This window comes from Dipteris shenzhenensis, chromosome 24 (genome assembly GCF_047967505.1).
Source record: "Dipteris shenzhenensis isolate YYH24624 ecotype China chromosome 24, Dip_SZ_1.0, whole genome shotgun sequence".
In the NCBI taxonomy this organism is placed as follows: Eukaryota; Viridiplantae; Streptophyta; class Polypodiopsida; order Gleicheniales; family Dipteridaceae; genus Dipteris; species Dipteris shenzhenensis.
This window is the reverse complement of record NC_141619.1, coordinates 17,427,263-17,452,140: the sequence shown is the minus strand read 5'-3', so window position 1 is coordinate 17,452,140 and position 24,878 is coordinate 17,427,263. Positions and strand designations below refer to the sequence as shown.

Here is a 24,878-nt window from a genome sequence, read left to right as displayed (position 1 = left end):
TGGAATTTTGGAGATGATGGGGACCGATTTTAAACCCTTTTCTTATAAGTTATGCAAAACTTTTTACTGCATCTTTCATGTTGGTGGTGTTGTCCTTTGTTGTAGTCAGTGTTTTTCCTTCTATACCCAATCCACCTGTCATATGTTTTGTTTTGTTACAATATTGGTAGTCTAACTTGCTTGCTTCTATTCTATCAGGATTGTGTTCCCGAATCATATGGGCACGCTCTACAGCTACAAGGGGTTGGAATAGAAGCAGATCACTCTCTAGCACTTGAAGCTGACGAGCCACCTAGGTCACCTTACGGTGTGCTTAGTGCTTCTGGTGAGATTCTTTTTCAAAACTCTCTAAAGCTTTCGTCATGCATGTCGTTTTGCAACCTATCGAGGCTTGAGCCATGTCTTGTGGTTCCTATCATTTGAATTGAATATTTTTGCGCACAAGTTTTAGTTCTTATGATGCCTTCATAAGACTTAGTTTGGAATCCTAGATAGTAAGGGCAAATCATTGGCTTTTGTTGGTGAGTTGAAGAGTATTAGAAGCATTCATTATAATCTGTAATAGGTTGGGCAAACTTGATCTCCCTAGTGATTATGATCACTTGGAAATGTTAGATGTCCATCGTGCTTTTTGTGTGTTCCTTGCCACCTGCATTGGAGTTGTTTTTTGTGCATACATATCATATTGGAGCTATTTTGATTTACTCACTTGTGAATTTGTTGTTGTGAACTCATTTTTTTCCTTAGGTATTGTGATCCTAGGAAATACTATGCATTTCAGTGTTGAGTTCTAGTTCAAACACCAGTGCAATTTACGCATTGTAATTCTAGCAGTAGCTAAACGTGATAGCAAAGAAACGATTCTTACTTTTTAGCTTTGCAAATGGAGTTTGGTAACTTACGAATGCAAATTTTGCCTAATGTTGAGGTAGAAAAGTTGGGGAACAAATGCAGGTGGCTTTTGAAATTTGTTTGGTAATATTCCAGAATTGAATTGTTTATCGTAATCTGTTCAACTAGCTTCCATGTAATTGATTATATGTAGACATAAAATACAGGTCGACATTCACATGGATGATTTATTGTGACTATAAAATCGATGAATGTCTTTAGTGTGATTTTTGTCATTTCTTTTGTAAAAAAAGAGAGGGTCAATTTTGTGACCGTAAAATTGATGAATGTCTTTAATGTGATTTTTGTCATTTCTTTTGTAAAAAAAGAGAGAATCAATTTTTGTTTGTTTCTCTGTTTTGCTTGTTGATGAGCTAATAGTGGCCATAGTTTTGGATGACTTAACATGCATTCTTTACTTCTGATTAGTTTTGTTTCAAAATCACCCTCTTCTCATTCTGGGATAATGATATTTGGGGTTTCTCTTTGATAATTACAGATGTCATACCTATTGAAAATGCGAGGGCACGCTTTTTGCGCCTCTTGCTTTCTAATTTCATCACCGCCCATGTGATTCCAAGTTCTGAATCCCCTGATTCAGTGTACAATAGTCCCGTTGGGAAAGATAAACAAAAGAAGAGAAAGACGCGTGATGTTCAGTATGAAGGGGATCCGAAGTATGTTTTGCCTCTAGCATATGTTGCGAATTTGTACGAGACTCTTATAAGTGAAGTGAATGCACGGCTTACAACGGTGGATAATGTGCACGAGAAGACTATGGGAGTGGCATTAGAGGCTGCTGGTGGGCTCTACAGGACACTTGTTAAATTATATCCAAAATCGGGTAAGAGTCTTCTTTGTTGAGATTCTTGATTTATTGAATGCAAAATACTACTATGTCTCAATGGTTATCATTCAATGATTGCAATTGATACCTATTTTATGTTGCAGGTGGAACATGCAACTTTAAAAGAAGAGAGATGGCATCGGCTATGGAGGCAAGGAACAAATTCCCCCATTTGATTTCTGGGGATGAGAAGCGTGTTCGATTTGTGGTTGTCCATGGCTTGGAACTCGTGGAGCGTCCGACTATGCAATGTGAAGATGTTGAATGGTACATGGCATGCTTGAGTTGAAACGCAGACAATTTGAATAGCAAATAATTTATGTTGGCTGAAAACTCCATACATATTGGAGTATACGGGTCCTAGAAACAAAGAGTAGAGCAGGAGTAGATTTTGGCAACCATATAGTTGCTTCTCTTGTTAAAGTTGCCTGTGAGGTTACCTTGGAGATGCAGAAATAGAGGATAGTGCGTGGCGTCAACCGTAGTAAAATCGACGACCAATGATCGTTGTATAGAGTTGGGTCTCAGCTTCTTGGTTGATTTGGACATTCTGACAACGATCAATTGTGATCCACGATCGATGTGGATGAACCTTGTGGGGAGATTGGGAGAGAGAGTGTAGGCAGCACGTAAGAGGAAGGAGGTGGGAGTAGATAGGATTAGATAGGTGGGAGTAGATAGGATCAGATAGGAGTAGATAGGTATATGCTTCTGCCGTATTAGCGGACATGCAAATTTCACCTTGTGAAGTTTTCGTCCAAGTTGTGGCCTGCTGGTATTGTGATAATTCTTTTTATCTTAAATGGTGCGTTGTCCTATTAGCTAGATTTAGATTTAGATGCTCGTTGGGGAGAGACTAAAATGAAAATGTTTAGACTTTACAAGCAGTTGTAGCTTGAATGAAGAGATTTTGGACCACCTTTTGATTAGCCTTCTCCTTTAGTGCTAGCCTTCATCATGGCTGAGTCTGCCCTTCACCTCCGGAGTGCTGACAGAAACTCAGTACGAAGACTTTGTATAAATGGATGCTCAAGTATGTGTGGGTGTGTGGATTTGTATGTGTGAGAGCATATTTCTATACTATGGTCTACACCCACTATTGGGCGCTGATGACGTCAGTGGGGATGTCATAGTAGCTAGTCCTTGCTATGCATGATGGAGTTTATGGTTTTCAACCTTGTGAGTGACTATCATGAGATTGAAACTGCACTATGTTGTGTTTTTAGAGGATGAGTTTGGGAATGTTCTTGGATTCATCCAGGTATATAGGATTAGATGTCACATAAAAAATCTACAATGAGGGGTGGATGGGGACTTATATAGTCCCTCCACATTTCCCACCTAAGAGGCCTCTAAAGGTCCTCTAAATTTCATTACAGCCATCCCTTCCCATAGAATTTTGCCCTAAAAATTTCATAGCGTGGCTGTCCAAAAAGGTACAACAAACAGCAACTACTAATCAGCCTGGTAGGAGATTGGGGTGGTCCTGGACAATCATGAGATTGAAACTGCACTATGTTGTGTTTTTAGAGGATGAGTTTGGGAATGTTCGTGGATTCATCTAGGTATATGCTTCTGTCGTATTAGCGGACATGCAAATTTCACCTTGTGAAGTTTTCGTCCAAGTTGCGGCCTGCTGGTGTTGTGATAATTCTTTCTATCTTAAATGGTGCGTTGCCCTATCAGCTAGATTTAGATTTAGATGCTCGTTGGGGAGAGACTAAAATGAAAATGTTTACACTTCACAAGCAGTTGTAGCTTGAATGAAGAGATTTTGGACTACCTTTTGATTAGCCTTCTCCTTTAGTGCTAGCCTTCATCATGGCTGAGTCTGCCATTCACCTACGGAGTGCCGACAGAAACTCAGTACGAAGACTTTTGTATAAATGGATGCTTAAGTATGTGTGGGTGTGTGGATTTGTATGTGTGAGAGCATATTTTTATACTATGGTCTACACCCACTGTTGGGCGCTGATGACGTCAGTGGGGATGTCAGTAGCTAGTCCTTGCTATGCATGATGGAGTTTATGGTTTTCAACCTTGTGAGTGACTATCATGAGATTGAAACTGCACTATGTTGTGTTTTTAGAGGATGAGTTTGGGAATGTTCCTGGATTCATCTAGGTATATGGTCTTGGACAATGCTTTTTGGCTGCCATGAATTCTCATCCTTAGGGAGTCCCCGCCACTTGAAAAGATACTCTATGTAGACCTTGTTTCGGAGTACATGGTTTCTGAAACCCATGATGCGCTCCGGAACATAGAGGATGTGGCCCTCCTCATCCGAAGGTGGCAACTCAAGAAGAACATGGACATGCTGTCCCACTTGTGGTTTCAGCAAGGACACATGGAAAACATCATGGATCTTGGAGGTACGGGTAGCTCCAACTGATATGCTCTCTCTCCAACTTTGTGGATGATCTTGTGCTGATTTTTCACAGCCATGTCAGCAATTGAAGAAGGCATCCTGACCTTGCATTCGTACATTGCCTCGAACGGGCTCATGCCAATGGAGAGATGCTTGGTACCATTGTAGCAAAATTCAGCAAGTGCCAACCATTTATCCCAAAACGTTTGAGAATCATGACAAAAGTACCTCAAATATTCCTCCACCATTTGTTCACCCTTTCCGTGTGTCCATCAGTCTCAAGAAGGTATGCAGTGCTAGGTGTGAGTAAAGTACCCACTGCTGTAAATAACTTTTGCCAGAAGTGACCCATAAATTTTGCATCTCTGTCATTGACAATTTCCTAAGGGAAACCATGATGCTTAAAGATGTGCTGAATGAATTGCCAAGCAACCTGTGATGCTGAATACCGGGTCTTAGTCGGTATGAAATGGGCCTGTTTTGTCATGTATCCACCACAACATAGATGCTGTCCCATCCCCTCTCTGTAGAAGGCAATCCTGTGATGAAATCCATTGCTATGTCCGTCCATTTGCCCTTTGGAATGGGTAATGGCTGCAAGAGACCTGCGGGTAATTTGCTCTCCACTTTATTCTGTTGGCAAGGCAAGCATTCAACCACATATTTAATCACATCCCGCCACTTGCCTTCTTAGGTAAAGCTTTGCTTGATTCTTTCATATGTTTTAGTGACACCTGCATGTCCAGCCATGGGAGAGGAGTGCATTTCTTGCAAAACCAATTGTCTATATTTTGAGTTTGGCACTAAATAACTCCACACCACAACAGCTTATTATGCAATTTGAATTCCGGAGGACCTTGACTAGAAGGTTTAGGCAAATTTGAAAATATGGGAGCTGCCTTAGAATTCTGCTTATACTCTTCTTGAATGCCATGGATCCACTCCTGATATATGGTAGAGATCGTAGATAAATTGCAAGCCCACATCCTGGACAAGGCATCTGCAATCACATTTTCCTTCCCTTTTCTATACCCAATGTCAAAATCGTAGGATTGGACTGCAATCAACCACCTCTTCTGCTTATATGACAAATTTGGCTGGGTGAGGAAGAATTTGAGTGTCCTATGATCTGTCTTCACCTTAATTTTACTCCCGTACAGATAGTGGTACCATTTCTTGAAAGCATGCAAGATAGCCAACATCTCTTGATCATAAACATGGCAATTGAATTCTTTGGCATCAAACTTCTTGCTTTCAAAGGTTATTACCCTGTGTTCTTGCCTCAGAACAGCCCCCAATCCTTTGCCACTAGCATCTGCCTCCACAATGAAAGGACGTGAAAAATCAGGGCATACCAAGACAGGTGCATGAGTGAGAGCAAATTTTAGGTCTTCAAAGCTACGTTGTGCTTCCTTTGAACACCGAAAAGAATCCTTCTTCAAGAGGTCAGTAAGAGGAGCTGCTCTCTTGGCAAATTTGCGAATAAAGCGCTTGTAGAAGGAAGCAAGACCTAAAAATCCTCTCGACTGGGTGGGGTTTTGTGACTGTGGCCAATCTTCGATGCATTCTCACCTGAATGCCATGTCTACTCACAATATGCCCAAGGTACTCAACCTCCTCTGCTATAAAAGTGCATTTGCTTGCTTTTGCATAAAGCTGATGCATCCTCAAAATTTCCAGCACTTGCTTCACATGCTTAATGTGCTCCTGCCTATCCTTGCTCTAAATGAGGATACCATCACATGCTTAATGTTTCAAAAGAGAGTTTGTTTGAGTATGCTTGTGCTTTCTAAGTTAGAAATGTATTTTTGACTCTTTGTAGGAAACAATACATAAGTGTAAAGGACCATTTAGCTTTTTATGTTTTAAATAAGAGTGAGAGTGAGAGAGAGAGAGAGATTCCAGTTTTTTGGAAGATTTTGTTTCTTGACTTGCTTGTTTATTTTTGCTTAGTCACTTGCTTCCTTTCTTCTTTATTTCTCGTTTTCTTTCTCTTTTGTTTATTCGACGTATTTTTAGTAAGCACTGGGTTTGCCCAAGAGACTCCGTGGGTCTTTAGAAACCCATTATAGTTGCTTATGCTTGGGCACTGATGACGACATAAGTGTTGCTTTGCTTGCTAAGTATGTCTTTCTTTTGTTTTTCTTAAAAGTTTTTGTTTACCTCTTTTTTCTTCTCTTTCATATTCTCTTTTATTTTTTGTGTAGATTTTTGATCTTTAGAACAACAAAAAATTTAAATTTATATGATTGGACTTATTCTAGTCTTACAAAGGTATATCTTTCTATCACCTTAGCAGACATGCAAATTCTTTGAATTTTCGTCAGTGATCCGCTGTTCGACTACATCGTTCTATCTTACGTGGGTGCATAAGCCCAAACAGCTAAACTTATTCTCATTTATTCTTTAAAAAGTGTGCTTTTGTGTTTTGTTTTAGTTGCTCTCCTTGGTTTATTTCATTGTATGACCGCTTTATTTTTTATTTTATTTTATTTATTTATTTATTTTATTTTTTAAATTATTGGTAACTTTCCTTTTCTTTTTCTCTTTCTTTGGTGCTTCTAGGTTGATTAAGCTCTTACAGTGGCCTTGGGGCCCTGGCTAACCCTAACTGTAATTGCCAGTTTGGGGGTATATTGGCTTAGCGATACATGCTATGATGAATTTGCCTTTTGGAAACCAACAGGGCGATCTCCTGGGATGTCATTTGGCTCCTGTGACATTCCCTTGTAGTAGTAAGGGAGGAGTTACCTTGGGACGAGTAACGACTGTGCAAGCAAGCCCCTCCCTAAATACTAGTCTCGCTCTTGCTAGAATTAGGGGATATAGCAAGGGAGAAACTCCTTTGGGATGGGTAGGGAGAGTGCAAGCAAGTTCCCCAATGTTGGATCGTTTGACCTCACCAAACAACATTGGAAATACTAGTGATGGTCTTGTCTCTTTGGTAGGTGATTTAGTTGGGTCTAGCTCGGTAAATCAAAACAAAAAAGTTAGAAGAAACATATATAGAGAAAGGTTTAACATTTTAGCTAGGTCAAACATGAATAATCTTCATGATTTTGGGGAAGGTAACATTAATTGGTCTAACTTTAAGGCTTTATTAGTTAGCACTCATTATACTAATAATAACATAAGAATTCTTAATAAAGTAAGACGTCTTAGAAACAAGCATCTCAAGACTTCTGTTTCTATTAGTCCTATTCATGCCATGCAAGTAATTTATGTTGTCTATAACATACATAGTAGTAATATGCTTTATGTAGGACAAACCTACAGGACAGCTTTTATTCGTTTTCAAGAACATGTTAGGGAAGCTAGAAAAGTTCATAGGAAGAATTTCTTAATTGAGAATTCAAAACCCTTATATGTGGCAATGGCAAAGTCTGGTTTCGAATCTTTTCGTTGCTTTCCCATTGAGCATATAGAGGGCCATTTGAATAATGCCAAGGATTTTTACAAGGCTGCTCGTCCTCGTGAATTGTTTTGGATGAGAACTTTACACACTTTCTTCCCAAGAGGTTTTATTTTGGAAGGAAAATCAACTCTTCGTAAAAATAAAAGAATCTCTAAAAAGAACCCTTTGATGTGGAGAACTCATATCAAGCCCTTTAGCATTCCTCATTACCAACATAATCATACACCTAACATCGTATGGAAACCTAAAGTTATGTTACGAGGTTGTCCTAGCTCTCCTGCAATCTCACATGTTCGTGAGCTGCTTCCCTCACTTCCTCTTCCTCCACTTCCCCTTCCTTTAGTTCCTTTAACTTCCTTAGTTCCAAGAGTTTTTGCTTCTCGAGACTATAAAAGAAGACTGCTCTACCTAGATAGATTTATGTCTGTGGGTCTTTTTTCAATAAAAATATAATGTCAAAGTTCTTTTTAAACTTTAATACACCTTGGAAAACTTCTCTTTTGAGGATTTGAATCTAATATAAGCTCCATTATATACAACTTAAAACTTCGTTGGATCGCTTCTTAAAAGTAAAAGCTTCCTTTCAAAGCAAAGAAGTCTATCTAAATAAGGAACTCTTGATTTGTATTTTTACTTCTCCCTCACTTGACAAGATAGGCTTAAACTCAATTTTGAAGTCTCCTGAAGTAATGGATTCTCTCCCTCATTTTGTGAGAAGAATTTGGAAGCATCCAGTAGTAGCTTGGAAGTATGTAAAAACTTTAGGACAAAAGGCTTTTAACTATGGAGAGATAGGTAAAAGGCTTTCAGAGCATTCAAAATCTTCTATCCTTAGAGAATCTTGTTGTTGTAAAAGTAAGAGATTCCAAAGCTTTATTGATGCTGATTTAGGACATGTAGTCACTCACAGTTGATACCTCAATTTTGCTTTCTAGTAACTTAAGAGACCTTTTCATGAAAGGCACGAAATTTTGATTGTACTCTTTTAAAGAGTCTTGCCTTTTAAAAGCTATTGATAAGGGAATCTCAAAGTTTGTTTTGTAATTAGAACAATGTTTAGGAGTTCAAAATATCTTATTAGAATGGAAAGGGAAGATTTTGAAGAAAGTTGCTTTGAAATTAGAAGAAGTCCCTTCGGTTAATTGCTCAAAGCAAAGTAACCATCTTTCTAAAGAAGATGAAACTCTTCTTCGAAAATTTCATAGGAATTTTGTCATTTGTTCCAATAACTTTGTTTTTATTTGCAAAAAGTTTTACTTAGAATGTCTCTTATGCCCTTGCCTTAGTTTCTCAAAAGGATTTGATCTCAAAACATTAGAGTTTTTGCAAGTTTTCTGGGTTTGTTTGCAATCCAAGTATACCTTTTCTTTGTGCTGCTTGGAAGTTTCACAAAACTTCCAAAAACCGAAGATTTATTGCAGTTGGTTGTGAGACTACTTTGACGGATGTCTCTAAATGGCTAAGCTACTGCTTCAAAGCCATGTTGCCTAGTATCCATGAACTTTGGAGGGACTTATTAAAAGAGGCAGATGTCCCCTCGCACTCAAGCTGGATTTTAAATGACTCTGTAGGAGTGATTCCTGTTGTAAAATTTTTTAATTGCTCTCGAAGCATTTAGGAAAAAGAGTCTCCTATTCTCCTTCAAACCTATGATTTTACGACGCTTTACACAAAGATTGAGCTGGAAGATCTCAAGTTTAGAATAAAAAAGCTAGTGGCTGAAGTTTTCAATATGAGGTCAATATATACGATAAACGTGAACAACCTGAATATAGTGGTTTACACATTATAAAAATGCCTCACATTGACTCAAACATTTGTGATTTGGCAAAATATGGAGTCATTTCTTTCCAATTCCATGGATTTTTCAGTCTTTGTACAACCAAGGAGTCTTTTCTCACTCAATGTAGTAATTTGATCACTTTACTATTACACAAGAGGTATAATCCAAGGAAAATAATTAAAAAAGTACGCACAATCTTAGATATGAAGTCTTTTATCTATGGTGTATTAGCCTTAGGTATGTTTAGAATGATTGAACATAAGCTGAAAACAAAAAGCGGGGAGCTGAATAGCCCGTTTTTCTTTTAGTTTCAAAAGAGAGTTTGTTTGAGTATGCTTGTGCATTCTAAGTTAGAAATGTATTTTTGACTCGTTGTAGGAAACAATACTTAAGTGTAAAGGACCATTTAGCTTTTTATGTTTTAAATAAGAGTGAGAGTGAGAGTGAGAGTGAGAGAGAGAGAGCAATATTCCAGTTTTTAGGAAGATTTTGTTTCTTGACTTGCTTGTTTATTTTTTCTTTGTCACTTGCTTCCTTTCTTCTTTATTTCTTGTTTTCTCTCTTTTGTTTATTTGATGTATTTTAGTAAGCACTGGGTTTGCCCAAGAAACTCCGCGGGTCTTTAGAAACCGAGTATAGCTGCTTATGCTTGGGCACTGATGACGACATAAGTGTTGCTTTGCTTGCTAAGTATGTCTTCCTTTTGTTTTTCTTAAAAGTTTTTGTTTGCCTCTTTTTTCTTCTCTTTCATATTCTCTTTTATTTTCTCTTTTATTTTTTGTGTAGATTTTTGATCTTTAGAACAACAAAAAATCTAAATTTATATGATTGGACTTATTCTAGTCTTACAAAGGTATATACTATCAAAGAAAACCAGCATGCATATGAAAATAAGTGGCTGCAATATCTTGTTCATCAGTGCTTGGAAGGTGGCCGGTGCATTAGTCAATCCAAAAGGCATCACTTGAATTCATAGAAGCACTGTTTCGTAAGAAGAAAGAAGACGAGATCCTAATCAAAGAGTTTTGGGAGGGAGAGAGAGAGTGATATGATATTGATAATGTTTTCTTTGTTTGTGGAGAAACAGAGGAGAAAGAGAGCATATCGTAAACTAAGTATTTCAAAAAATTTTGATGTTTGTTTGTGTGACGGGTACTTTGGAAGATAGATTGAGAGAGAGAAGTATTCTATGTTTTTTGTAATAATATTTTGTTTGTTTTTGTGAGAGGTTTAGTTAAAGGAGAGAGGGAAGGAGAGAGAGAGAGAGAGAGAGTTGCAAAGAAAGAGAAAGAGAGGGATAGAGAAAGAGAGAATAGAAGACATAAATTTGGAGGGTCTTTGGAAGTAGAAAGAGCTAATTTTAATCATATGGTACAGGGCAAAAAGTATGAAAGTAGAAAATGATAGATAGAGAAGTAGTTTACAGTCTGTTGTAATTTCAGAGGCAATGCCATGCAATGCTACAGTTCTACCCTTGTGGATAAAGTTGGGTGATATGGCATTTAAATTCATGCTGATTTTACCCAAAGATTTTAACAAATCGCAGTCCAGGACAGCATCTATTGGGCCCATGTCAAGTGCCAAGAGATCCCTAGCAAATTCATAATCCTTAGAGAGCTTGATTCTTGCATCTTGGCAACAAAATTTATTGATCAAATGTTGTCCATTTGCCACCTCTACTCACCCCATGATCAATCTCAGTAGCAATCAGTCCCACCTTCTATAAGGTTTTAGAATTGATGAAAGTATGAGTGCTACCGCTGTAAACAAGCATGTGAACAGTCTTGCCTCTAATTTGCCCTTTCAATATGATAGTTTCAGCACTTTTGGCACCCACCAAGGCATGAAAAGAGATAGCATAAATTGTTTGCTGCACATCCCAATAGATCTCCTCGTCCACAAGAGCATTTCCATTTGCATCCTCTCGCGCATGACATGAACGATCGTAGGCCAACAGCCTCCCATGCCACAGGTGGGTTGAGTGTCATTTGATTGTAATACCATGCATATTATGTTCAATTGTACCACCCAGATCAAAGCGGAAATCAACCCCCTCTGTGGCTCTAGTATCTGGAGCTTCTTCCACGTCATGTGTACCCTTTGAATCATTATGAGTGACATCCAAGGTCTCAGAAGCGTCCGTTAAATCCTCATCATCCGATATCTCAATAATCATGCTGAGTTTTGCAGCACCACTGCTATGCATTTTGCAAACTTCCCGATGCTCAGGAGTCCACTTCTTATTACACCTAAAGCATAAGTCTGCCCACTTTCTACTGTCCATAATAGCCCTAGTGTGCTGTTTAAATTCTAGCACTTGGCTTAGCTCTTGGCTTAGCATCAGATGACTTGTATGGCTTAGCATATGGCATCTTGCTGGCTGTTAGTAGTGGGAAACCTAGGAAATGGTGCTGCTGCTGATTTCTTATCATGCCAATCAGTCACCTTAGGCTTCTTCTCAGCCTCATTTGCAGTCCCGTGTTGCCATTTTAGACTTGCTGGCATAGTTGGGCTCAAACACTTTTGCAAGATGGGCTGCCTGCAGGATCTAACCTATCACTAACCTAGAATCTCGTCCTCAATCCAACCAGAATCATAGTGTAGGCACCTCAAACCTCCTAACCATCCTCAAGCACGTGGGCTACAGCTCGACTCATCCATAGGCCCGTATCTAACCCAGGCGTCCCATACCACCTGAGCCCGTCCAGAGGACCTTTGATACACCACCTATGATCTGCCATGTAGATGGCCAGAGTCCCGGCCTAGGTCCAAGCCGCATCCATCAGTTGAGGAGCGCTCAACTGATCTACACAATAGCACTGGCCCTCCCTCTATATAGAAGGAAACCCGCTATAGATAGCACAATGCTATGAATAGCTCCCTCCATATAAAGCGAGCACTATATATGAATCTCGGCTAGAAATAGCTATCCAGCCCTATGCGAACAACCCCATCAATTGAGCCCCTCGAGGTCAATTCCCGGGTTGCAATTTCTATCAACCCTAATTTCTTGAATTACGTAATATTCAAAAAATCCCTCAATAGAATACCCTTGTAATTCAAATTCTTGGGTTGAAATACATGACAGACTTTCCATTGCAGAACAATTAGGTATCCGTTCATAACTCATGATGGAAGAATCTTCATGGAAGTATCAATGGGTAAAATCCTAACAAAGAATATGGTCCCCTGATCTATTCTCGGAATGCCCCTATATGAGGATAATTAGTAAAAATTCAGTTGGCTATATCCAGTCAATGGTATTGTTCTAGATGTGTATATAGTAAATTATCATAGGAGTAACATTCTATGTGATCCAAAAACTACAGAAATATACAATCCGAAATCTCGTAAAACAAGATCCACTATCAGATATCCTGTATAAACTTGTGCACAGTAAACTGCTCCTATCACATGATCATGTAGTTCTTAGGATCTCTTACCTAGGAACACCAAGTTTCAAACAAGGCACCGACAGACCATCATGAGAAGAGATGTGGTAACCCTCCTTGAGATTGTGTCTAGACTATGGAGCTCCAGGGTTTGAACCTAAAAAATACATGGCTTCTCTCAGGGTAAAGAATCTTAGTCGCCCTTGTGAAAAATCTAATCAGGTTGCCCCCAATTCAATTCAGCCTACTTGTACTTCACCCTAGAGGTCGTTGGGTATTATTCATACTAGATTATACCACACATAAGAGAATCTTAAATGTAACGTACCTTAGTGTCCCATACCACCAAAGTATACTGCAAATAAAAAACTCGGTGGACAATATGAGTGAATCAAGGTAGCCAATCCCTTTTCAACTTAGATGATCCTAGATTGAGTCAGGGTAGCAAATCCATTCTCAATCCTTTACTTAATGTGATTATATCACCCCCTTGTGTGACCATACCCCAACCAACAGGTCAAAGAAAACAAGTAGGTAGCATCCCTAAGAACTCTTGAATCTTGACTATCCATGACCTCATGCAAAAAGAGTGAGAATCAGAATGACCCCGCCTTTGGACATGATTCAAAGAAGGTATCCAAAAAGACTCATCTTGGTCTAATCAATAAGAACCTTCACATGTCCAAACGATAACTCGAAGAAATGTCATAACTCAATCACATCGAGATCAAAACTTCAAATAGAAACCAAACATGAATCTATGCATCAAGATTTGAGAAAGGAAAATCCAATTGCTTTTGTTAAATCCGGGCTAATATGTAACAAATACTCAGGCACCATCAATGTACCATATATCTAAAGAACTTCAAGATATATGCAAGAAAAGTATAATAAACCCATCAAATCATAGATGCCACTAGTTACAAATCAAAACCAAATTAACCAAAACTTGGTCAATTTAATAACAAGACAGTTTACAATGCATACAAAATTGGGGAACATCTTGAACCAAAAGTGGTTCAAAAGATCCAGTCGAGCCAAAAATAATTGGATGTCGGTCAAAACTGAGGACTTCAACTTCTTCATTGCTTCTCAATAACTCGGAAGTGGTATAAAGACTCTAAAACAAGCTGTCTACATTTAGAACAACACGAGCCTTCTTCAATATATTTCTGGTATTGAGGGGTTTAATAGTAGTGAAGAGCTACCCAGAGTTCATCTACCAAGAAATCCATCACTATAGCAGGTCATGAGGTCTACAAGGAATAATCTCCCATGTAGCCTCGTCCTCCATCTCGATAAAGAAATCGTCCAATGATGGAGTTTGATTGCTTTGATGGCCTTCCATAGGAACAACGAACCAGGTGTGAAGAGCAACGAATGAGGAAAGATCGGGGTAAACAGAGCAAGGGTGGAAGTCTTATAAAGGTGAGAATCCCAGAAGCCTAATGCTTTGAATAAAAAACCACATGGGCTTTTACGAAAAGCTCATTCACACTTTTCCAAAAGCATGTTGCCAAAAATAGCGTTGCTTTTCTATTAGTGAAGCACTGAGAGATGATCTCAAAGGCCGCAGTCCCCTAGACGCCAGGCTCGCATTGCCCATCTCCTACACAATAGTCCACGCAGCCCACGCATGTCCATGCTGTTGTGCTAATGCATCGAAGAAGAAAGGCGCTCTTGGCGCGTCAAATAGAGACGATTAAAACAGGGTGTTTGGATGAGATTTGCACTGTGCAATTATTGTTGGAAAGCGTTGCTTTTCGTACCCAATCCTTGTGTTTAGCCCAAACAAGGAAATCAAAGCTATGCTGTGGTAGATCGTTAGAAAAGCATCGCAGCCCGCAACAATCAGCAGCGAATTACTCCTTCGTCCCAATTCATAAGCCCAATCCAGCCTTGGATAATCGCATCTAGCTTCTCCAATCCTATACAGCATAATCCTTTCCTTTTATCATCCCCATCGCAAAAGCTTACCAAGCGCTCATGCAATCGCATCAACTTTCAATTTCATCGAATCTGCTATGTTAGGTACCTTCCTCAAACAACTAGCTGAGCAATGATTCTGAATTCTCATACAAATCTTCAGCGTCAAATTCCTTCTCTAAAGGCGAACCACAGAGGAATCCCAACTAGTTAAAGAAATCCAACGATTTCACTAGTTACCAGTGCAATTGCCAACCCCAGATGTTCGTCTTGAATAGAAGGGACCATGGAAAATCCTACGCACTATGGAAAATCCCATGCAGATATGAGAACCGTACCTAGAGATCTCCTGCGCTACTTCGCCTCTCTACCTGTCGTGAGAGGGCAGCTCTTATAACAAATGACACGACCCAGCAAGATCTAACCTATCATTGACCTAGAATCTCGTTCTCAATCCTATCAGAATCATAGCGTAGGCGCCTGTGGGCTACAGCTCGACTCATCTATAGGCCCGTATCTAACCCAGGCGTCCCATACCACTTGAGCCCGTCCAGAGGACCTTTGATACACCACGTATGATCTGCCATGTAGATCGCAAGAGTCCCGGCCTAGGTCCAAGCCCCATCCATCAGTTGAGGAGCGCTCAACTGATCTACACAATAGCACTGGCCCTCCCTCTATATAGAAGGAAACCTGCTATAGATAGCACAATGCCATGAATAGCTCCCTCCATATAAAGCGAGCACTATATATGAATCAATCTCTATATATAGCAATCTCGGCTAAAAATAGCCATCCAGCCCTATGCTATCCCGTAACCCACGTTCACCTGCTATCCAACCCTAGGTACATCATGCACATGACACCTCTCAATAGTTTGAGGGTTATGTGCCTTCACTTCTGCAGCCTGGGAAGGACTCAATCCCTGGACGAAATGCAGCAACTTCCCTTTCTCAGATACGTCCTGTACAAACAAGAAATGCCTCCAAAAGTGCTGCAAATACTCTTGGACCATACCAGTCCACGACGATACATAGAGTTCAGCCAAGTATTGATCCAAGATGAGTGGGGATATGAAGGTAGTAACCATCATTTCTTTAAAACCCCTCCATGTGATTGGCCTTTGAGGTGAACCCCTCATATACCGCCACCAAGTATGTGCATATTCCTGCATGTGCATACCTGCAAAGATTATGCAGTCCTCATCCTGCTTTGGGTAGAAGCAGAAATAATCTTCCAGCTTTGTAAGCCACTCCTCCAGCTCATTAGGTGCGTGAGTGTCCCCTTTGAACTTATGCATTGTGAGTTTGTTCTTGACATTCGTGGCTGCATAATTCCTGTGTTTGTAACCTCCAGAAGTGCAGTCATCATCATGTTTGAGGTTCACCTAGTCAGAGAAAGACATCTCTAGTTTGATTGCCTCATGTAGGGCCTTATATGAATGCAAGGAATTTGCCAGCATCTCATCAAAAGTGGCCTACTGCCCACAAGTGACCCCCTCTTGTGTAGTAGCTGCTGCCTTTTGATGCACTGGTTGCGTTTGGCTGTATGTGCTCACTAGTGGCGTGATAGGTGCATGAACCCTTGGCTGGGTCTCTCTGCCAAATGCATCTCTTCGAATTGATGGCATGTCAAAGGGTTGAGAAGAGGACTGACCTCTTTCCCAGGGGTATGGGCTGCCATATAAACCAAAACCAGTTGTGAAAGGAGTACTTACCGGATGCATACCACCGGGTTGACCCAAAATAGATGGCTGCCCTCCTCGGTAAAGCTTTGCTTGATTCTTTCATATGTTTTCATGACACCAGTATGCCTAGCCATGGGAGAGGAGTGCATTTCTTGCAAAACCAGCTGTCTATATTTTGAGTTTGGCACTAAATAAATTCTGTCTTGGCACCACAACAGCCCATTATGCAATTCTGGATGACCCTGTGACTAGAAGGCTTTTGCAAATCTGAAAATATGGGAGCTGCCTTTTGAATTCTGTATATACTCTTCTTGAATGCTATGAATCCACTCCTGATACGGTAGAGATAGCAGACAAATTGCAAGCCCACATCCTGGACAAGGCATCTGTAACCACATTTTCCTTCCCTTTTCAGTACTCAATGTCAAAATCATAGGATTGGACTGCAGCCAACCACCTCTTCTGCTTATAGGACAAATTTGGTTGGGTGAGGAAGAGACTCTGAGTGTCCTATGATCTGTTTTCACCTTAATTTTACTACCATACAGATAGTGGTGCCAGTTCTTGAAGCATGCAAGATAGCCAACATCTCCTGATCATAAACATGGTAATTGAGTTCTTTGGATCAAACTTCTTGCTTTCAAAGGCTATTACCCTGTGTTCTTGCCTCAGAACAGCCCTCAATCCTTTGCCATTGGCATTTGCCTCCAAAATGAAAGGACACAAAAACTCAGGGAATACCAAGACAGGTGCATGAGTGAGAGCAAATTTCAGGTCTTAAAGCTACGTTGTGCTTCCTTTGACCACCAAAAAGCATCCTTCTTCAAGAGGTTACTAAGAGGAGCTGCCCTCTTGGCAAATTTGTGAATAAAGCGCTGTAGAAGGAAGCAAGACCTAAAAATCCTCTCAACTAGGTGGGATTTTGTGGTTCTGGCCAATCTTTGATGCATTTCACTTTTGTAGGATCCACCCGAATGCCACGTCTACTCACAATATGCCCCAGATATTCGTTCCTTTGGCATAAAAGTGCATTTGCTAGCTTTTGCATAAAGTTGATGCATCCTCAAAATTTTCAGCACCTGCTTCAAATGCTTAATGTGCTCCTCTCTATCCTTGCTGTAAATGAGGATATCATCAAAGAAAACCAGCACGCATCTGAAAAGAAGTGGCTGCAATATCTTGTTCATTAGCGCTCGGAAGGTGGTCGGTGCATTAGTCAATCCAAAAGGCATCACCTTGAATTCATACAAGCTCCGTTCTGTGCGGAAGGCCGTCTTATGCTCATCTCCTTCTTTCACCTTGATTTGATGGTAACTAGACTTCAAATCTATCTTTGTGAAAAATTGAGCACCCTTGAGTTCATCCAACAGGTCATCTATCCTGGGGATTGGAAACCTGTTCTTGATAGTGGCCTTATTTAGATCCCTGTAATCAAAGCACATGCGGTACGATTCATCTTTCTTCCTCACCAGAAGTACCGGGGAGGCAACAGGAGAAGTGCTATGAGAGATGAAGTCCTTCTCAAGGAATTGTCGAACTTGTATTGCCACTTCCTCCCGCCCAACCTTAGAGAGATGGTATGGAGCTTTGTTTATGGGCTTACTGCCAGGCTCTAAACAATGGCATGGTCCACATCCCTCTTGGGAGGCAGTTGGGATGGCATATCAGCAAATAATCAGCAAACTTCGAGAGCAATTGCTGCATATCACAATCCTCAATACGGGGAATGCTACCCCTTGAGATATCGATACATTCAATGCATAGAGGGCATGCTCCTTCCTGAGCTCTTGCGCCAACTGCCTTGCTGAAATGACGTGCAATTTAGGAGTGGCAATGCCATGCAATGCTACATTTCTACCCTCGTGGACAAAGCGGAGTGATAGGGCATTTAAGTCCATGCTGATTTTGCCCAATGACTTCAACCAATCACAGCCCAAGATAGCATCTTTTGGGCCCATATCCAGTGCCAAGAGATCCCAGCAAAATCATAATCCTCAAAATTGTGAGCCAAAAGATGACATGACATCCTACAAGAAAGTGCTCTACGGCATAGACCCATGCTGGTGCGCATGCAATGGTCCAGAAGACTGATGCTCATAGGCACGGCAGGCATCTGTCTGCATGGAGCAGAATAAGCATCCTGATTGTCTAAGTGGTCCCCTTGTTGGGGTACGGGCTGCCTGTCCTTATTCTGCATAGCTTGGCCTATGTGTTGCTCGAGCTGCTGTCCCATTTGGGCAAGAGCCGTATCTTGCATAGCCATGGCTTGGTAAGCCTTTTAGTTGAACTCGTGTTCCATCCGACGGAAAGCACCTTGGAGCATAGAAGCAAGTGTATCCAAAAACTATGTCTGCGCTGCTTGCGCTTCTTTGCTTTCAGCTTGCGTAGGGGTGAGGGAGAGAGAGAGAGAGAGAGAGAGAGAGAGAGAGAGAGAGAGAGAGACAGAGAGAGAGAATAGAATAGAATAGAATGTTGTATTATCGTCCTCTGGAGGCCGAAAAACGACCCATGGGACCTCATCTGATCAGAGAAGATACAAAAAAGGAAGTCTCTGTCCTCCAAAGAGGAAGGGGTGATATAGTAACACACTATCACTGCTTTATAGCCTACGACATCGTGCATTGTTCTCTGTGCTTAAGAATCCTACCAATATATGTGCCCAAGATAGGAGGATGTACATGCGTGAGTAGGCTCACAAGATTTGAGTGCCTCTCTACGACATTCTGAAAATCTTTCCTTATGTGGGCATACTGTGGGCATGTCAATAAAACATGTGCTTTTGTCTCCACGTCCTGCAAATCACACATTTGGCAAATTCGTCGATCTCTTGAAGTATCTCCCCAGGCTCCTCTCTCCACCTCTAGCATATGAGAACGGGTACGCATACTTGCAATATTACGCCTGACATTAATAGGTATGGGCATGCTTATGTATCTTTGAACATTGTCCTTTGCTTGAGCATATGTGCTCCAATGGCTGGGACTAATATGTTGGCAATAGTATTCAAACTTAGCTCTTTTCTTAGCTGATTGCCATTTATGATGCAATGCTTCAAGGAGCGCTTTTTGTAGTGCCTCCTCATCCATTTTGTCTGAGGGGCTATCTAAATATGAGGCAACTTCCCACCTTTGGAACCAGCCATGAATATCTAGCCACCATCCTGAGGATAGTATCTTACTCTTATTTGTTTTTTGAAGTCTTCTACTTGCTTCCCATGCCTTTCTTGGTAGTCTGTGTATGTCCATGGCCTTGACCTTCTTGATGTATTTGAAAACTCTTTCCAATGCCCTTATTTCAATTGGTTTGGTGCCAGTTTCTAGAGAGAGAGAGAGAGATTTTTACTTCGTAGGAACAATCCCAAGACGCACACAGTAGGCGTATCTGAAGTCGACCACAAGGATCGAACACACACACAACGACACGAACCAGAGCCTCAACCACCAAGACCCACGCGGGTTTTACAAAACTTGATGGGGAAGGATGGCTTATACACGATTGAGAGAGAGAGATTGGGAGAGAGAGTCTAGGCAGCACGTAGGAGGAAGGAGGTGGGAGTAGATAGGATTAGATGTCACATCAAAAATCTACAAGGAGGGGTGGATGGGGACTTATATAGTCCCTCCACATTCCTAGCTAAGAGGCCTATAAAGGTCCTCTAAATTGGCACCTTTTTCCCCTCTTCATCACACAAGTTTTCTTCTATCCGCTTGCTTGCCGTTGTGTTGCAACGTTGTGGACCACCTTTGTGCTCGTGGCATGCTCTTGACAATGTCCCAACCAACTTGGGTGGCTCTCTTGGATCGGTATTGTGTGTGCAACCTTCATAGTTTATGGAGTGGGAGATGTGATGAATTTAGTTTGTGGGAAGACACCGTTAGGAGATGGGAGAGCCAGGCGAGTTAGTTCTTGAGAGTATGCACCAATACAAAGGGTTAGAATGCCACAACACAAAAGTGAGAAATTGGATAGTGTCATGACAAGAGAAATCACTAATCCGTGATTAGTATTATATATTATACGCCAATGGTGTAACATGTATTTTTATTTATGATGGACACTGACCGATTTGTTATGGTGGTGGATCATCTCAGTAGATAGGACTAGCCGAGCTGGAGCCAGTGCTTCAGATGGCATAGAATTTAGACATGTGACACTTATTCTATTAATAAAAATGTGCACACACGTGTCTAGGTCCTAGGGGCAATAGGAAGTGAAGGGTGCATTAAAGTGCATTGAATGGTAGATGCATGGGTCATAGGCTAAGGGTAGGTGTAAATGGGAAGATGGAACTTGAGTGATCTCAAGGGACATTAATGAAAGGGTATCACCCTTTCATTGTGAATCTCACGTAGCATTCTTCATTCACCTTGCATTCACCCGCCATCTCTCGCACACCTTGCATGTAGGTTGAAATAGAAACGAGTACTCTCACGAGGGCACTCTTCCCCATTGGAGGGCTAATCGGCATTCAAATTCTGCTTGCATTGCACACATTTGCATTCTTGAGAAGGATGGCTCTTCACAGATAGAAGGAAATTGGTTGAGCAATTGAAAAGAAAAGAAAATAACTTGGAAGTAGAGGATCTGCTTGTGAAGAAAGGTGAGACAAATTGGTAGAGGTGATTTCATATCTAAGTCAGAATTTGTGAAAGAGAGATGGAAAGGAATGGTGACATCGACAAACCTAAGGTGGGAGGTCCATAGGCATCACCTGAGATTATGTCAGCTAGAGTACCATTCTTTATTTGGAAAACAAAGGGTTATGCACAACTTTATCACACCAGAGACCGCAGAAAAGGGCTAAGTCAAAACAACGGACTTATAAAACATGGGTTTGTCCTTTGTGGCTTTGCCTAGGAAAAGGTTGCATTTAAGATATTGGGAGTGGACGTTGATTCTTTAAGAGCAAAGATATGTTGCACTTGACGCACTCATACAGTTTGGAGAATGCGGCATGACCTTGGTTGATCAGTGACAGAAGTTTTAGAGCGATCATAAAGATTGTTTGATGTAACCTAAGTGTACCAAATTGTTATACGTATGGGTTTGATACATGTGGGTCTTACAAAGGTATATGGTTTTGCTGGTTATGGGGTCAAATTTAGTTAAAGCAAGGCTTTGTTGAGGTGCATGATGAGGGGTTCAAAGGAACTAGGGGTTTTTAAGATTCCCTTATTTGTATTTGCTATGCCTAGGGGTGATTAATGAGTATGGCAATTGATGGTAATCCCTATGAGGGGTAACATTGATATTTGGCAAGATGCTAATTATAGGTAGGAGCTTTCTACGGTCAAGGGTGGTCAACACACAAGACGAAGAAAAATAACAAAAAATACATTGGTGGTGTATGGTGTTGAATTGAGTTGCCCTTGCGCACATGCGCTCAGTTAATTTTGAAGTGGGAGTTACAAGTTAGATTGGGTGGTTAGGATTATTAAACAATTAAAGATAAACAATTAAAGAGCGATAAGGTTCTAGGCTAGATCACCCTTGACATCATGTCATTAGTGGTAGTTAGAGATTTTCCATTCAGTTTGAGCATCTTGTAGCCAGTGTGGCATTTCTTGTAGTATTGATTCTACTCATGTTTGTGTGTGGTGGGCATTGTAGTTTAGCAAGCCTTGCGTTTTCTTTCAGAAATCATCAGCTAGGTTTTGAAGTTTATTATCTACTGTGCATGTGACATTTGGTGTTGGTATACTTGATTTTAAGTCTCTCTCTCTCTCTCTCTCTCTCTCTCTCTCTCTCTCTCTCTCTCTCTCTGTGCACAGGTTCAAAAGGCTGACAGGGAGGCATGAGGCTGCAATTACAGAAAGAGACTACAAATTTTTCTCTGCAAGGCACAAGTATCGTAGAGCTCCCCAACATTCGTTGGCAAATGTGGCATCACTTCCAGTACGTAAATATGTCATTCGATCCTTACAAAGACCTGTGTGTTATTATTGTAATTTTGTTTTCATTGTCTAAATTTGTCTTGTTTTGTTATTTGTCTTAGGCATATGCAAGTGTCAGCATCTCTGGTCTTGCCACACCTGAATCCTTACGTGCTGCTGTAAGTCTTCTGTTTAGTTCATTGATATGTAAAAGAGTTGGATGCCTGATGTTTATGTTGAATTTGAAATCCTTGCAATTTTTTCTTATGTAAGACGTCTATCATTACCATTGCATAAGGATCTTAAAGTAAGTAGATGGTCCAAGCATCCACATCAAGCTGACATACTTCTCCGAAGCATTTTGATGGGCTGCAATTCTATGTGTGCAATGCCTCGCACAAAGGCCCATCCAACCAATTTCTGCTTGTGTTCTAGATTTGGAGTAGGATCTTGCAAATCAGGAGCGGTAGCTGCTGCAATTTCAAAATCTTTGGCCCCATCAGGTGATGCCATTTGCATTGTTCAACTCCAAAGCAAGTAAAATATCTGAATTAAGCCCAGGCTAGAGTAATCGCATTTCACTCTCTTCATACCTGCCATATGTGCCAGGAATAATCACTTGATACCAAGTCCTCTCTCCAGCATGAGGTATCTGAGAGAGTATGGGCTTGCAAATTGGGCTGTATGGAAATCGCTTGAACAGTTTGCTAGTACCTGAGACATTGGTGATTGAAAGCAGCATGCTAATTTTGTCCATGATAACAGAGAGCCTTAGCAGTGGTGGAGGGGATTACTTCCACATCTGGCAGTATTCATTGTAGGAAGAGCCTCATGTACATGCTGTAGCTTCTCATTATTGTGTTGGAGGTAGACGGTCAATGCCCCACCTAAAGTCCCCAAAACGAGGAGAGCTCATGGGCTTGGACACCTACATAGCATTGTGGGTAGATGGATCAGTAGGGTAAGGGATGAGGATGGCTGGCACAAGGACACCAGACCAGATTCCTTCTTGTTGTTGGAGGCCAGTCCAAAGGGCCACCCATGTAAGGCAGCCTGTTCTGCTGACCTGAGCAAGCACCTTTATTAGAAAAAGAAATCCCATCAGAGGCTATCCTGCAGCAGAGGACTGATAGATGAGCCCAGGAATTACACACGGAAGTGTTTCACTACGGAATCAAACTTCTTAACGTGTGTGTGCTTCACAACCATCGATGTGTGTGCAAGCCAGTAAATAGACAGTGCATCCAAGACATATCTAGAAGCAACAATGATATATTTCTGTCCATCCACAAGCTGGACACAATACAAAAGAGATGCGGCATCCCACCAAACCTGTGGTAATCCGATCTTACAAAAAATTCTCCTATTATCCGCCTAGCACCTCTAGCTCTCTGAGCCCTCGTGCTACTTTGAGCTTACGTAGAATTTCTGACCAGTGATCCTTACACCTTGCTGCTTGGGTAGTCTGCCTAGGTGGGCAGCACCTCTTAAGCTAAATCTGCATCTTCTTCTAGGTCTCCTTCACCTTTTGAGTATAGGCCCTAGGAAGCCTTAACTGCTGCTCCTTTCTGCTCTTGGTTGGCTGCTCCAAGAGATCCTAAGAACGGCCCCAAATGACCCCTTTAATAGGGGCTGATCCCCTACCAAAATACCCGAGTGGCCTGCCCCTACCAGCCGACTGGAATTCCCCTAGCAGCCGACTGGAAGGGGCTCTCTACAAATGCCCTTTCAGGGTTCCTTTTGCAAGATTTTACTTGCCTGCGTGGCCACGTGGCATCCAGTTACTAGCCCAGGCAGTTCCAGCCTTGTTTGTATGCCCCAAACCTGTCCAAATGCTTCCAAACAGCACGTGAACCTGTGCTCCCTCTTCCTGCCTCTTTCCACACCTGCTCAGCCTTGTTCTGGGTCCCGGAACGACTCCAAACAGTCCATACGCATGCTGACATCAGCGCTTGTCCACACAGTCATCTCTTGCTGGAAGCCCTGCCCAGATCTGCCCTTTCCATCTGTGGACAGCCTCTGGAAGTGTCTCCCCCAGATCTGCCCTCCATGGACGCACTCCTCTGCCAGGGATCTCCCTTTCTCTGCTGTCCACATGGCAGCCCATGTGCTGCTACCACGTGGCAGCCCCATGACCCAATCTAGTATCCTATGTTCCATCCCCCTGATGCACTCCTCATTTGGGGGCTCACAGGTGGGGAAGTAACCAACCCTAATCCAACAACCTTTTCTGGGGCATATAAAGCCCCCCCGTGCACCTTCTTTTTGCCCAGTTCTGGCCCTCCATTTGGGCTCATGGCTGGGCTCTTTCCAGCCCCACAGCCAGCCCTCAAGAACAACAACGGTTGGCAGCAGGCAGCAGAGTGGGTGGGAGCGGATTGGAGCAGGTCATCCTGCTCCAGGCCAGCTGTTCTGGGTTGGCCTGCAAGGTTGCCCAGATCAAGTCCTATGTATAGGCCTTTTTCGGAGGCATTCTGTTCATTCCAGGACTGCAGAACTGAGCATTCCTCCAGGGCACTCAAGCCTGCAGACCAGCGACCTGCTGGAAAGCATCATGGAGGGCAGGATTGCAACGGTTCGCCTAGAGATCTTGTGAACAGAGTGTTCTTGCAGGGCAGAAGTCCATGTGCCTTCAGCACTCCAGGTGTAGACCTACTCAGCGTAGGAGAGCATAAGGAGTGCATAAAAGGGAGCTT

The 24,878-nt window shown here is 41.6% G+C and overlaps 1 protein-coding gene across 2 annotated transcripts in view; it reads left to right on the top strand.

The window, feature by feature from the left end:
• LOC147886300 (PPR containing protein) overlaps nucleotides 1-24,878 on the top strand; it is a 31,789-nt gene that overhangs the window by 1,541 nt on the left and 5,370 nt on the right. For both annotated transcript variants that reach the window (XM_087395951.1, XM_087395950.1), the window contains exons 3-7: nucleotides 199-325; nucleotides 1,391-1,735; nucleotides 1,843-2,005; nucleotides 22,081-22,204; nucleotides 22,305-22,361. In XM_087395951.1, the coding sequence (XP_087252077.1) occupies nucleotides 199-325; nucleotides 1,391-1,735; nucleotides 1,843-2,005; nucleotides 22,081-22,204; nucleotides 22,305-22,361 (816 nt within the window). The remainder of the gene's footprint in view (nucleotides 1-198; nucleotides 326-1,390; nucleotides 1,736-1,842; nucleotides 2,006-22,080; nucleotides 22,205-22,304; nucleotides 22,362-24,878) is intronic.